The 15637-nt window shown below is 40.0% G+C and overlaps 1 protein-coding gene across 1 annotated transcript in view; it reads right to left on the bottom strand.

Moving 5' to 3' along the window:
- Positions 1 to 15273, bottom strand: part of LOC132826604 (protein monoglycylase TTLL8-like) — a 65128-nt gene extending 49855 nt beyond the window's left edge. The window contains exons 1-6 of the mRNA XM_060842560.1: positions 15196 to 15273; positions 13630 to 13756; positions 12262 to 12351; positions 11869 to 11979; positions 5554 to 5639; positions 3483 to 3611 (exon numbers count right to left, since the gene is read on the bottom strand). Coding sequence (XP_060698543.1) covers positions 3483 to 3611; positions 5554 to 5639; positions 11869 to 11979; positions 12262 to 12351; positions 13630 to 13756; positions 15196 to 15273 — 621 coding nt within the window. The remainder of the gene's footprint in view (positions 1 to 3482; positions 3612 to 5553; positions 5640 to 11868; positions 11980 to 12261; positions 12352 to 13629; positions 13757 to 15195) is intronic.
- Between the last annotated feature and the right edge of the window lie 364 nt (positions 15274 to 15637).

Here is a 15637-nt window from a genome sequence, read left to right as displayed (position 1 = left end):
CCATGAGCTTTCACGATTAGTTGCTGTGTCGAAAAGTGGGGCACTGGTAAAGCGCAGCAGGTCAGGCAGGATCCAAGGAGCAGGAGAGTTGACTTTTCAGGCAAGGGCCCTTCATCAGGAATGCCCACACTCAAAACATCGATTCTCCTGTTCCTCGGATGCTGCCTGACCTGCCATGCTTTTCCAGTGCCACACTTTTCAACTCTGACTCCCCAGCATCTGCAGTCCTCACTGTCTCTCTGATTATTTTCTGCACCTGTTTGTCACATTTTAAAGACCTATGCCTCAAATCCCCAAGTATCTTTGAACATGCACTGTATTTCATTTCATACCATACAGAAAGTACCAATATCTATCCTTTGTTGGTCCAATGTGGATAACCTCACACTTGGTAATTTTGTGCTTTCATCGACACTGTCTGCAATGCCAACTAACCTGAGAAAGTAGGTGCACTAAATCATACTCATAAAAATTACTTGTCTTTGAATTGGATTTGTTATAAATAGCTTCACTTTGATTGGAGGCCTTAACTCAGGAAATCCACAAAAGCAACTTGCTTGTGTAAATGGATCTAAACTGCTCGGGAGGTAAGTACTTCAAAAACATTCTGCAAAGTGGCCTGTAATTTTGGGTCCATTCTAGATATTCTCCCAATTCAGTGCCAGCTTTCACCATTGTTGGTAAGCCTTGTATTGCTCATGATTCGGACTCTCCAAAACTGCTCTAAATTCACCTATACCACCACAAGAAATGTAATAATGATACCCATTGTTATTATGAACTGGATATCATGATCCTTGTAGTTACTCTCACAAGTACTTCTGCAATTTTACAAAAGGTGAGTTCATGAACATTTAAATACAACACAGTTACAAATTTCAAGCCAATGTCCTTTCAGCCAATAAGTATAATATGAAGTATTGCATATAAAGTAACCATCACAGCAAATCTCATTTCTATTTAAGTTTACTTCCTCCAAACAAAACCAAAGTCTCAAAGTGCCCAGGTTAATGGGCTTGATAGCATTTTATTTTGATCAACTATTTCCCTGATGTAGACCACTTCTGACCCTAGATAGATTAGTTTAGGCTCTATATGCTTGCATCAAAAGACATTATCAATCAACAATAACCATGTGCTTTGACCCTTCAGAAGGACAGAAAGCTTGTCATTTGATTTCTGGCCTTTTTTTCTTTTGCCACATTTTGTCCAATAGATCTGTCCTTTGGGAATGGACCTTCCTGGGAACTGCTATTTAAAAATGAATGGGTTATTCCAACGTTGTGAGTCTGTGTGGCAATCTGATCTAAAGATGGGCAGTATTCTACAAACCATTCAGTCCAGGTTGAATTGAACACAACTCCCTTTCTGTCTGCAAGGTGGATGTTGACTTTCGCTTTAGCTTAAAAAAAGCATGAAAGTAAGTTATATCCTGATCTACCTGCAATAAAATGTTGAAAATCATTCCCCATTGACCCTTTTACAAAATGAACTGTAAAAGACATTCCTTTGTGGGTCCAGGTTTTGCTAAACCCCTGCAACAGCCTTTAACATGGTGTAGGAGCCGCAATCATTCAATCAGAGCAGGGTCACAGCCTGGGAGAAATTATCTTGACTTAACGTTCCTTTGACACAGGTGACCTTGCTTTGTTTTGAGAAGTGATTCGAAACAAGATTGTATGAAATCTGATTGATAAGACATACATGGATACATCCAACATATCTGGATATGACTTCACTCACTCATTGCTACACCTTCAGTAGGCTTTCAGTTGCAAAGTATGGGAAGGCTGCAGAATTTCAGCCATAAACAGCCATGTCGAATTTTTCAACACAAATTCAAATTCCTGTGTTTTTTTTTTCGTCTCAAATACTTTTAGTCTTCACCTTTGTTAGTTGACACCTTCTTTTAGTGTGTTTGATAATATTAGTAGGGTTGACACACTCAGTTCCGAATGATTTTATAACTCCTCCCTGTGATTGGAGGGAGCTGATGATGTATCTACAAGCCTCAGCAGCAACCTATTCTACAACATACTAACAGCTTGCAAAATAGAATCACTGCATCCTATTCCAAAATACATTCCATACATTTGTTCAAATTAAAATTGCATCTCATTCTGACTTAATTGTGTTCAACAATCTTTGTGGAGATTCACAAGATCATAAAAATCAATCATCTCACACAGAACTGTAATTCCACCTGACTGAATGGAACGGATTGTTCTCCACGCTGACTGACCACAAACACTAACAACAGTTGATAACGGGTTGTGTTGCAAACCAACCAGAGTTATTGGTTAGAAGACAATGCACCTAAGAAAGGTGAGAAGGAAGATGAAGAGTGAAGGAAGCATAATATTCAAAAAACTATTATAATGAAGCCAACACCTATACTGTGTATAGCTTTGGACTCCATACTTAAAGGAAATCATATATTAGATACAGTGCAGAGAAGCTGCATCCAGCTGAGCTGAAGGGATTGGCTTATGAGGAAAGGTTGGACAGACTGAACCTGCATCATTGGAGTTTAGAAAAATGATAAGGTAAACTTAATGAAACAAATAAGTTCTCAATTTATCTTGATGGGATGGCAGGACAAAGGGTTGAAAAGATAAGGGGATAGGCCAGAATGTGGAGTAAACAGGTCACCACCGTTCCATGCTTACCCAATCCAACCCTGCCACCTTTCCTCACACCCATCCATCCAAAATAAAACACAATTTTTGAATGACAGAGCACAACCTAGTGGCCTGTTCCTGCTCTTAATTCATGTATTTGCCTGGAAAGATGCTGGATGTAAGTTTGCCTTTATAGAAAAGATTAGACTTAATGGATAATGCTTGAAAATAAGTGGTCTGCCATTGAAAATGGAAATGAGGACATTTTCTTCTCTCAAAAAGTTGTTAGTCTTGAGAATTCTCTTCCCCAGAGCACAGTGGATGCTGTGTCATTGAATTACATAGATTTTTGTTTGACAAGAGACTCAAAGCATTTAGGAGATAGTAGAATTGAAGGCAGAATCAGATCTTGTCTGATTTAACTTAGCAATTGGTTAAATAGATTTGAGGGGCCAAATGGTCTATTCCTGCTCATAGTTTGTATGTACATATGTATGTTTTTTATATAGAATTCCTACTGTGTGGAAATAGGCCCTTCAGCCCAACAAGTCCACACCAACTCTCTGAGGAGCAACCCACTCCGGCACATCCTCTACTTTATCAATCTACATTTTACCTTTGACTAATGCACCTAACCTACACATCCCTGATTACTATGGGCAACTTAGCATGGTCAATTCATCTAACCTGCACATCTTTGGATTGTGGGAGAAAACCGAAGCATACGGAGGAAACCCATGCAGAAATGTGTTCTAATACAACTTTCACTTTTCCTATAATGAAGATTTCATAACAGGTAGGTTCAGCCCTCTTTTATTAATGATAAACCATAATGGATTTTAGCTAAAGAATATTGCTTACCTTGGTTGTAAAAGATGCATTTCTGCCGTAATGATTCATCATTTGGTCACTGTGTAAATAGTTGCAGTCAATTACATTTCTTCGTACTGTCCAGATGAAGTACGGCATTTTTTTTGCTACCATGTTTGACTGAAATAATATAGTAAAACAAACCATAGAAAAAAGTTTAATGCATTATTTTGCAAGTTGGTCTTAAGAAGACATGGAAATGTAGATCAATAAAAGGCTCACTTTCCATGGACCAGGTACAATTAACTTCATCTGAACTCAAACTAAATTACTGTTCTAATGTAACATTTAATATTAACTTCAAATGACAACATACAGGAGTAGCTCAATATTCATCTCTGAGTGGAAGTGAATAATTGCCATCTGGTGGGCAGAAAATGTGAGCAGTACACCCTGTTACTTTGGGTCTCTGCACATTTCTGACAACTGTTAGATTCTACAAGCAGATTCCATCACCATTTGTTAAATGCCTCCCCTTCCATGCTAACATAAGGAAAAGGAACAGGTTAGGATGGTATCAACACCAAGAAGTCCTTTCACTCCTCCCTCAGTTACTCCCAGTATCAGATAAACCTGAAACCCTTCAGTGTCTACTTGAGAGGTTGTTAGCTACCACATTATGTCTTTCACCTTGGTGATTGACAGGCACGAGAATTTGAAGATTGCAATTCCATGGTGTTTGCTAAGAATTGTAAATACAGATTGTGTGTGGTTTAAACCTTTGATACGATCTGATGGAATCTAAATGAAAGCATTTGGCCCACTTTATGTATTTCAGTGTAGGCTCTGCCTGCTATTTTCTTATGACTTAAGAATGCGATTACTTGAATTATCTTCTTCCCATCAAGGAAAGTTGACCACATTCTTTGCCTGATGCCTCAGTCTGGCTGTGTCCTGGCTTATTTCTCTCGGTTTGCTTTGAGAGCAGAGCAGGATCCCCACCAACCAGTTGCCCACCATTACAACCAATGGGAATTCTCACATCCCTTCAGGCATGAGGAAGTGGAGAGGAGTCCAAAAGGAGCAGAGAATCCTGAGAATTGGAGAGATGTTTACCTGACATAAACCAACATTTAATAAACAGAAGGATCATAGAAGAAGAGGTGCCCTCTCAGAAGGGTCATTGGAAATCTACCACTGCTGCCCCAGATTGGCATTCTTTCTGGGGGGCAGAAAAAGAATGAGAAAAAAAAAACTGTGTGTTTGGTGGAATGAAAAATAACGTCAACACTGAGATATGAACACAAGTCTTTCCACCACTTGTTATGCCACTATCCCACAAGCTTTTGGACAATTGGTTATCGTTCATTGTCTCACAACGTTGAGGGATACAAATTCATGATGGATGTACCCATTATGCATGGAAAGCAGTGGTAATAAAGGCTAAGTTTTCAGGATTTCTCAGAAATAGTATATTTACCTCACAGTAATTTCTAGGCAATTAGTGGAGACAAGTAAACAGCATTGGATGCTTCAGTATGTTATTAAAGCCTTTATACATATATTAGCATCTTTCTGAGAAATTGAACGCATTGGCAAGAAGAAGGCACATTCCTGCTCCACTGAGATTTCCTGCTGTGGTTTTCTGGTAAGTGATGCTACCAGTCTGGTAAATTCACAGCTTTATTTTTGAGAACCAGGAACCACCAAATCTGGAATTTTAGAGCTCCATATGATTGCATAAAGTTATTCACTGAGTTATTCAGGTGCTTCATAAGACAGTAAAATGATATTTTCTAATCCCAACAAGACTTAACCAGCTTCTTCATGATGCTGGGTTAATTGGTATGATTTTTAGTCTCAGTGGGTCTGTCGTGTCGATGCAAGAATCTTTCACCACTGTCAGTAAAGGAAATTCTGGAATATGAGTCAATGGGGGCTATTTTTGTATATCTCGGGGCAGCTTTTTCAACAGATACTCTGTTCCATTTCTAAGTGTACACTATCTTTCCATTCCATCTACCATCAATAGCTGTTTCCTAACACTGAAAAGATTTCAACTGACAGATTCCCTTGATAGAAAGTAAAATATTGTTAAATACTGTACATATCTTTACCATACCACTAAAAGATGAACATTGTGTAAACCACCGAAGTTACAATAGGGATCCTCTGCTTTGTGAAGCTCCAAAGGCCTGTCATCTAAAACTAAAAAAAGTAATTTAAATTAGACAGGAGTGAATATCGGTTTGCAAACAGCTTAGATAAGAATATGCATTATTTTTAATTGATTTAATTTGAAATGAGGTCCTGTAAAATGGTTATTTTTCCTCCAGTTATAACTGTTTCCTTGCATTTAGTAATGAGCTAGCAAATAACAGAAAATGTGATGCATGGAATTTCCATCTCCAACATTAGGAACATTTTCAAAATTCATCAAGCAGTCTGTTTCCCTGACTCCAAGGCTAGGAAAATTATTTTGCAGTTCATCTTCAATAATTATTACTTTTAATTGAGCTTTATATTGGCTGCAACCGTATTTAAACAATAGACATCTAGTCATAGAGATGTACAGCACAGAAACTGACCCTTTGGTCCAACTCGTTAATTAATTATGTTGCAAACATTTTCTTTTTTCTGGTAAAACATTTTACCATTCCAGTAATAACCCTCATCCCCTACTCATAGAAAACTAGAGACAGAGAGACTCCAGAGTGTTCTTCCACACAAATTATACAACAATCACGAATTCAGGTAACCAGACTTAAAATTGAGAGGAGGTTTTCAGATTTGTACCTCCAAGAGCTACATTTCATCTTTATGGTCACTAGACAGACAGGCATTTTAAAGTGTAGGGGAGTAATGTCATCATGATACAGTTCACTTTTTAGCAATGACAAATTCATAAACAAAATCTCCCACACCATAACCAGCAGTATTTGCTTTGTAGCAGATAGAATAAATAGCTAAGCCATTCCAATAAAGTATTGAAGGGATTTTGAAAAATGTTGAACAACCCTTTTATTGGTGAAAGTTGCTTGCTGTTGAAACAATATTATTACTTTACCCATTGTGTTACCAGACAGCTCTGCTTATAAACACCTGAGAAAAGAACAAACCTGTAATTTTACTACATTAACAACATCCCATTAAAGTGGCTTTCAGAGGCTAACCCGTTGTTTCCTGTTATGCTTCCTATTGTCCCCAGTCTGGGAAAAATAGAGGCTAACTTTACCCCTCTCAAATCAGGCATTCAGGTCATTTTGCTCACCATGTCAAGTAACTACCCATTTTTTCTGCCTGCTAGGAAAGTGGATAATCAGAGAGTTAGTGAGTTGCAGCCCTTACATGGTTGCTAATTGACCATAAGGTTCTGAATTGCTAAGGAGCTGAGAAAGCCATTCTGCATTTGTGAAGGAACTAGGATTGGAATTGTCAGCTAAAAATGAGGAACTTACCCTGATGGGACCCAAAAAAGGAGCAGTGACAATCTGACTTTGAATTCCTCAGAAGATTAGGAAAAAATGGTTAGAACCTGACATGATAACCAAAATGACTTGAATGCTTGATTTGAGAGGGGTGAAGTTAGCCTCAATTTTTCCCAGACTGGAGGCAATAGAAAGCATAATGGGAGACAAAGGGTAGGCCTCTGAGAGCCACTTTACTGGGGTTTTGGTAATGTGGTAAAACTACAGGTTTGTTATTTTCTCAGGTTCTGATTTACAGCAAGGTGAATGATTGTGCAGTGCCACATTCTGGTAGAATGTGGATTCACACTAGAACCCCTCTATAAATGGAGTTCCCAATTCTAGGCATCAATATTTCACTGTTGAGCCATAGCCTCCTCAACATAAACAGCAATAAAGCTAGAAACAGAGGTAGTCCAGTGTAACTTCTCCATTTTCCCTATGCTATGCTTCAGACTGGTTATAGCTGGTGATTTCAAGAAGAAATCTGCTAATTGTTTTGCAGCCAATATGTTTGTGAGGGAAATGCCTGACTTCTGTTCCTCATTCACTGGCATGCTGTGTATATTCCTGAATTGTTGTTAAATGTCAGTTATTTTCAAGCAGCTATTTGCTAGAAGATTTCTCCATACATCTCCAGTGTAACATAAATCATTATAATATCCAGTAACAAGTTCTATGCAAAATTGCAGCCTTTTAACTTCTTTAATCAATACATCAATTTACTAACAACGAGTGATAGACACTAGCATATCAGTTACAGCTGAAATAATTGGAAATGGATTATCTACTGCTGATACTTATTTTTCTGCTTTAAATTGGTCTTTGGTTCTTAGTGATTGATACCAGCTGGATCTTGTTCACTATGAGATTCTTGATTAGGGTTTTTGATCTGGCCAATTAGGAAAGCCCAATATAACCAAGAGATTTAGTATCACCTTTGTTCAGGTGACTGGCTCTTGCCTGTGCACAAGTGAATAAAGGATGGTTGGATATTGGCCTCTGTGTAGTTATTTCAATGTTTTGTCACAATTTTGAGAATGCTGTAAAATCAATGTAGTTTACTTTTTATAACAGTATCTCGGTGGGACCTCAACATGCATTTTGGGAAAGCAAATCTTAGCCAGATTTATAAACCTTAATGGTAAGGTCCGAGGGAATGTTGCTGAACAAAGAGACCTTGGAGTACAGGTTCATAGCTCCTTGAAAATGGAATCGCAGGTACATAGGATAGTGAAGAAGGTGTTTGGTATGCTTTCTTTTATTGGTCAGAGTAATGAGTGCAGGAGTTGGGAGGTTATGTTGCGGCTGTGCAGGACATTGGTTAGGCCACTGTTGGAATATTGTGTGCAATTCTGGTCTCCTTCCCATCAGAAAGATGTTGTGAAACTTGAAAGGGTTCAAAAAAGATTTACAAGGATGTTGCCAGGGTTGGAGAATCTGAGCTACAGGGAGAGGCTGAAAAGGCTGGGGCTGTTTTCCCTGGAGTGTCAGAGGCTGAGGGGTGACATTATAGAGGTGTACAAAATTATGAGGGGCATGGATAGAATAAATAGGCAAAGTCTTTTCCCTGGGGTCGGGGAGTCCAGAACTAGAGGGCATAGGTTTAGGGTGAGAGGGGAAAGATATGAAAGAGACCTAAGAGGCAACTTTTTCATGCAGAGGGTGGTACGTGTATGGAATGAGCTGCCAAAGGATGTGGTGGAGGCTGGTACAATTGCAACATTTAAGAGGCATTTGGATGGGTATATGAATAGGAAGGGTCTGGAGGGATATGGGCCGGGTGCTGGCAGCTTGGACTAGATTGGGTTGGGATATCTGGTCAGCATGGACAGGTTGGACCGAAGAGTCTGTTTCCATGCTGTATATCTCTATGACTCTATCTCCTGCCAACACACCTAAACAGGAAGTTGGTGTCATTCATATTGTCATTGTGTGGCCAAATCACACTGGGACTGGAACTGAAAATAGAGAGTCTGTTCTTGATGTCTCCTCACCCATAATTGCCACCTTCCACCACTGCCTGCAACTGCTGGTCAACCCCCTGCCCTCCTTGCTATCGTACTGGATGCCATTCTTTGCTATTAGCCTCCTCACTCTCCATCCACCAGTCTACCCCTAGCCACTGGTTGCTATATGCTTTGCCCTCCTCCTTGCCTCCCTACTTAGCATACTGTAGGTTCCATAAGACATAGGAGCAGAAATTAGGATATTCAGCCCATCAAAAGGGTTGTTTTTCAGACTGGAGGCCTGTGACCAGTGAAGTGCCACAAAGATCGGTGCTGGGTCCACTACTTTTCTTCATTTATATAAATGATTTGGATGTGAGCATACGAGGTATAGTTAGTAAATTTGCTGATGACACCAAAATTGGAGGTGTAGTGGACAGTGAAGAAGGTTACCTCAGTTTACAATGGGACCTTGATCAGATGGGCTAATGGGCCGAGAAATGTCAGATAGAGTTTAATTTAGATAGATGTGAGGTACTGAATTTTGAGAAAGCAAATCTTAGCAAGACTTATAAACTTAATGGTAAGGTCCTAGGGAGTGTTGCTGAACAAAGAAACCACTTAGTGCAGGTTCATAGCTCCTTGAAAGTGATGTCATATGTGGATAGGATAGTGAAGAAGGTGTTTGGCATGCTTTCCTTTATTAGTCAGAGTATTGAGTACAGGAGTTGGGAGGTCATACTGTGGTTGTACAGGACATTGGTTAGGCCACTGTTGGAATATTGCATGCAACTCTGGTCTCCTTCCTATCAGAAGGATGTTGTGAAACTTGAAAGGGTTCAGAAAAGCTTTACAAAGATGTTGCCAGGGTTGGAGGATTTGAGCTATAAGGAGAGATTGAGTAGGCTAGGTCTGTTTTCCCTGGAGTGTCAGAGGCTGAGGGGTGACCTTTATAGAGGTTTATAAAATCATGAGAGGCATGAATAGGGTAAATTGAGCAAGTCTTTTCCATGGGGTAAGGGTGTGCAGAAATAGAGGGCGTAGGTTTAGGGTGTGAGGGGAAAGACATAAAAGAGACCGAAGGGGTAACTTTTTTCACTTAGAGGGTGGTACGTATATGGAATGAGCTGCCAGAGGAAGTGGTGGAGGATAGTACAATTGCAACATTTAAAAGGCGTCTAGTTGGATATATGAATAGGAAGTGTTTGGAGGGATATGGGCCAGGTGCTAGCAGGTGGCACTAGATTGCGTTGGGATATCTGGTCGGCATGGACAAGTTAGACTGAAGGATCTGTTTCCAGGCTATCCATCTCTATGAATGTAAGTCTGCTCTGCTGTTCAATCATGGCTGATACGTTTCTCAACTCCATTTTCCTGCTTTCTCCATGTAACGCTTGATCCCTTGGTAATCAAGAACCTATCTTTCTCAGTCTTAAATATACTCCATGAGATGGCATCCACAGCCTTCTATGGCAGTGAATTCCATACATTCATCACTCTCTGGCTGAAGAGGTTTCTCCTTTATCTTTGTTCTGAAAGGTCTTCCCTTTACTCTAAGGCTTTGCCCTTGTGCCCTAGTCTCTCCTACCAATGGAAACATCTTTCCAATATCCACTCTGTCCAGGCCATTCAGTATTCTGTAAGTTTCAATTAGATTCCCCTTCATCCTTCTAAACACTATCAAGAATAGACCGAGACCTCAAATGTTCCTCATATGTTAACCTTTTCATTCCTGGGAACATTCTTGTGAACCTCATCTGAACACACTCCAGGACCAGTACATCCTTCATGAGATATGGGGCCTAAAACTGCACAATATTCCAAATGTGGTCTGACCAGAGCCTTACACGGCTTCAGAAGTACATCCTGCTTTTATATTCAAGTTGTCTCAAAATAAATGCCATGATTGCATTTGGCTTCCTAACTACTGACTCGATCTGCAAGTTTACCTTGAGAGAGTCCTGGAGTAGAACTCTCAAGTCTCTTTGCACTTCTGAATTTTCTCCCCATTCAGAAAACAGTTTACGCCTTTATTCTTCCTACCAAAGTTCATGACCTCACACTTTCCCACATTGTACTCTATCTGCCACTTCTTTGCCCACTCTCCTAACCTACTCAAATCCTTCTGCAGCCTCCCTGCCTCCTCAGTGCTGCGTGTCCCTCTACCTATCTTTGTATCGTCTGCAAACTTAGCCAGGATGCACTCAGTCCCTTTGTCTACATCATTAATGTAGAAAGTGAAAAGTTGTGGTCCCAACAATGAACCTTGTGAAACATCACTTGTCACTTGTGCTCAATCTGGCAGCAGCTATGCAGAATGAAACAGAATTAACATTTTGAATCATTGGCTTTGAAACATTTACTCTTTCTTTCTTTAGAGATGCTGCCAGATCTACTGATTTTCTCCAGTGCTTACTGCTTTAATCTCTGATTCTTTCATTACCAGTACTGGGCATGTCCTTTCCCAATAGCACTGTGATATACAGTTGAATGTCACTGGTTGCGGGAGTCCTCAGCATTAACTCCACAGCCTGTGAAGTCTCACAACTTCAGTTCAAACGCACAAGGAAAACTTTCTACTGATTACCATCTATTGTCCATTGTCAGCTGATCAACTACTCCACTGTGTTGAACATCCATTGGAAGAAGCATTAAGGGCAATAAAGGCACAGAATGACACTGGGCAGAGGTTATAAATGTTTCCAGGTTGGCTGAGTTGGTCCTGAAAGAAGCAACACCGGGGATCAATTGACTTGATCGCAGCCTCACCAATTACCATGCATCTGTCCATGGAAACGTTAGGAGGCAGGACTTGTTGCCACGAAATCCCATCTTCACATTAAAGGCATTCTGTTCCAAACAGTAATGTTCATATATCTGTCAGCATGCTGTATGACGCTATCACCATGCGAAATAAGATAGATCTAGAATCGACCAAGCAGCACAAAACTGGGCATCTTGGAAGCTTTGTGGGGCATCAGCAGCAGAACAGTACTCCCAACACAATTTCTAACCTCTTACCTGACCAGTCAATGATTATCTCAAACAAGTGAGATTCCAACAACCTCCCTTTGACATTCAACAATATTTCCCCAACGTCAAAGCCACAACTGAATGGAAACTTAATATAACCTGCCATAATAATATGATGACAAGTGTCAGTCAGCAGCAGAGTAATCTGTGGTGATAACTCATGTCCTAACTTCCCAAAATTTGTCTACCATGTATAAAACACAATCAGCTATAGTGTGATGAAATACTCTCAAATTGCCCAAATGACTGTAACTTGGACTGTATCACTGAGGACATAGTGACAAAAAAACTGACATTTCACCAATTATATATTAAGTCATTTATTTTAAAAAAGCTGTAGGCTCTAATGAGATTTGTTATGGACTTTTCCTTGCCTCCTACCTGCTCGATTGACGTGATTAATATTTTCATTCCTTGTTAGTTGCTTTGTAGCCCACATCTTGATGTTCTGGCGATTCAAGTCCGAGTCAACTATGAAAGTCAGGTTAATTTAGGAGTTATTTAGCAAACATATCTGAAATGTGCAATATTCCATTGTCGAGAAAATTTCTAATCAATAGTCTGAGACAAAATTACAAAAGTCCACAAAGATTCCAATTGGCACTTTGAAACCTCCTCTCACCTGTACCAGGCAAATAGGCCAACAGCCTGTATTTTTTTACCCACGTGGAAATTGCATTACAAGAGTTCTAGTGCATCAATAAGGCAGCTGAAGTACCTGACCCCATCTTTCACATGAATCTTCCAATGCTAGTTACCATTGTCATACAAGAAACAGGGGAGCATGGTGGCTCAGTGATTAGCACTGCTGCCTCACAGCACCAGTGACGCAGGTTCAATTCCAGCCTTAGATGACTATCTGAGTAGAGTTTGTACATTCTCCCTGTGTCTTTGTCAGTTTCATCTGGGTGCTCTGGTATCCTTCCACAGTCCAAAGGCATGCAGGTCAGATAGGTTCCCTGTGCTAAATTGTGCAGGGTAGGTGGATTAGCTGTGGGAAATGTAAGGTTATGGGGGTGGGGCATCCTTTTTGGAGTGAGATGTGGAATTGATAGGCTGAATGGTCTGCTTCCACACTGTAGGGACTCTATGTTGGAATGGTAAAAAATGAGGTCTACAGATGCTGGAGATCACAGCTGAAAATGTGTTGCTGGTAAAGCACAGCAGGTCAGGCAGCATCCAAGGAATCGGAAATACGACGTTTCGGGCATATGCCCGAAACGTCGAATTTCCTATTCCTTGGATGCTGCCTGACCTGCTGTGCTTTACCAGCAACACATTTTCAACTCTATGTTGGAAACCAGCATTATAACTAAAGGGTAAATCAGATCAATTTAGTATAAACCAACACCTTACATTGTGACGTTAGCCTTCAAATAGAGAATAGTTTTTTTGTTGTAAGTATGATTATTAAATTGTAAAACCTTAAAACAGTTGCCAGTATATTAAGATGTTTACCTCTGAACATTTGAACTGAGCCAGACCCTATGACAGATTTGACGAGAATTATGGAAAACTTGAAATTAAATCTTGAAACTTAACCAAACATTGACTTGATTTCCAAAAATTCCTTCAATGAAAGTGAGGGTAAAAAATTGAAGTGACTAACAATTAGGAGAGGGAGGGACAGGCTCAAAGTGACCAGGAACCAAGGAATCAGGGAAGTAATGTTCAAATCCTTCCTTTGTTCTCCACTTCCTTCAAGTGCTTAAATGTTGAATTTGTCTGACTGAAATTCAGTCACGATACCTTCATTGTCTCCACTTTTGAGTTCCACTTCTTTTGGTATTACAAATATCCTCTCTGCCCAGCCCCTCCTCCTTAGGCTAGCTCTAATTACTGGATAGTTGCCAATGATTGTAAAAATTTTCTTTTCCTGTGAAAAAGCCAGAAGGAAAGACATACGTTAGGACAGTGCCTTAATGTTTCTCTCAAGGGATGAAAAGTAAAATTATTACTTCCCCAAGACCTATGTGCCCAATTAAGATGTAATCCATACAAATCTTAACAGGATAGAAGCTTAGATTTTCTTTTACAGAAGGTAGAAGGGTGCTAAGTGAAATTATTCACTAACACTGATCCTGGTTTAATTTCCTTAGTCAACATCATTAATTCTGGTGAGCTCCAAAGGTTATAAAGATACTTCACTCAGAACTTGTCTGTTTGAGGAGCAGAAGTAGCACGCTGCTTGGTACTCTGAAGAGTCTGTAACAACTTGAAAGAAGCTACAGTATGGGGTTTCATTTTGAGAAAAGGGCATAAACTTCAGAATCTGGAAATATCAGTGAGGGCAGGGCACAGTTCCTAGATTTGTAAATACCAATTTGGGGATGTTTTGTAGGAATTAGGGGACAAAATAAGGGCAGCATTTAGAATAGATAGAGGGCTCCAAGCACCACAATGTAAACCAACAAAAGAGAAAGGGGGTCAGTGCCATTACCACAATGCAGCACAGGATCACTCAGTGCGAATAAATGTTTAATGATTTTGCCAAGTCAACCAAGGTAAAATAATAAACTATACTTTCCAAGTGTGCAGTAAGTCTACAACCAGACTAACTGATTTAATACGATTGCATAACTTACCATCAATACCTACAAGATGGCACGGTGCCTACACTCACTCAGAATGTTCACCTGTTTAGTATTTCCTCAAAAACATAGAGATAGTTATGATCAAATGTGCATACCAGACCAGTTCTGGTAATAAATCAAAAAGGAGACTGGAGGCAGAATAGAGAAGTCACTGGCTTATTTCTGGTATCAGAGCTTATAAATGAGAAAGAAAAATGTCTTCTGTGGAAAGTGGTTTAATAAGTATTTCCTGACACAATATATGGTCAACACATGATGGGGTAATTGAGATGTAAAGGCCAGACTCATGCAAAAACAAAGAGATAATATATTGGGAATGTGAATAGATAAAACAGTCTTTCTGATCCATAATTGCTTAGTGAACTATTAGATTCAAATAATTTACTAACATATAGTCTTATATGATCCTGCAACAATCCAATCATTTGTGATTCTCAAGCTGAATTTTTCCACCTTCATGGGGATAGAGTTGGAGGCATAGAATGTCTGGAAAATAGGGATGAGTTGTGTTAGGACAGCATTCCAACCTCTTAGGGTGATTTCTCAGCTTTGGATCCACTTCACAAAGTCAGGCAGCTAATTAGAGACTTGAAAGCCCCATTCGGGATTGTTTTGCAATGGCACCAAAGAAGCAAACCCCCAAGGTGTGCAAAGGCTGCTAAGTCAATCCAGGTGATAGTTTATTGCAGGAAGATGGCCATCAATGTCAGAGACTTCTTACCCAAATGATGGAGCCACAAGAATGAAGGTCATCTACTGTTTCCATCACCACTCCTGGGAAGACTTTTCTCCTGCACATATTTGATAAGTCTAATGTAGGCAACCTAATACACCTCAACTATTGGCGTGTCCTTTCACTTGCCTGCCTGCTATGACAGTGTCTATCTCTCTCAGTGGGATTGCAAGTTTAAAACCAATGCAAGCCCTTTGACTTAGCATCCAGCCTCAGGAACCAGTGTGCTGTCCTAATACGAGGGTGCGCTTGGGCCATAGGATGTGTCACTGGGCACTGGTGACATGGACTGGCTTGGAAACACCAAATGAGTGCAATGTCAAATTCCAAAGTCCACCAGAATATCACCCCTTAGATTCAAATTCTCTTGATTCCCCACTGCCACCAGATAATATAATACACATGACATGTGGCTGCCTCTGTCTTCAGA

This window comes from Hemiscyllium ocellatum, chromosome 23, assembly GCF_020745735.1.
Source record: "Hemiscyllium ocellatum isolate sHemOce1 chromosome 23, sHemOce1.pat.X.cur, whole genome shotgun sequence".
Taxonomy (NCBI): domain Eukaryota; kingdom Metazoa; phylum Chordata; class Chondrichthyes; order Orectolobiformes; family Hemiscylliidae; genus Hemiscyllium; species Hemiscyllium ocellatum.
Note: the sequence above shows the minus strand (reverse complement) of the source record. Positions and strands in the feature narration are given on the sequence as shown.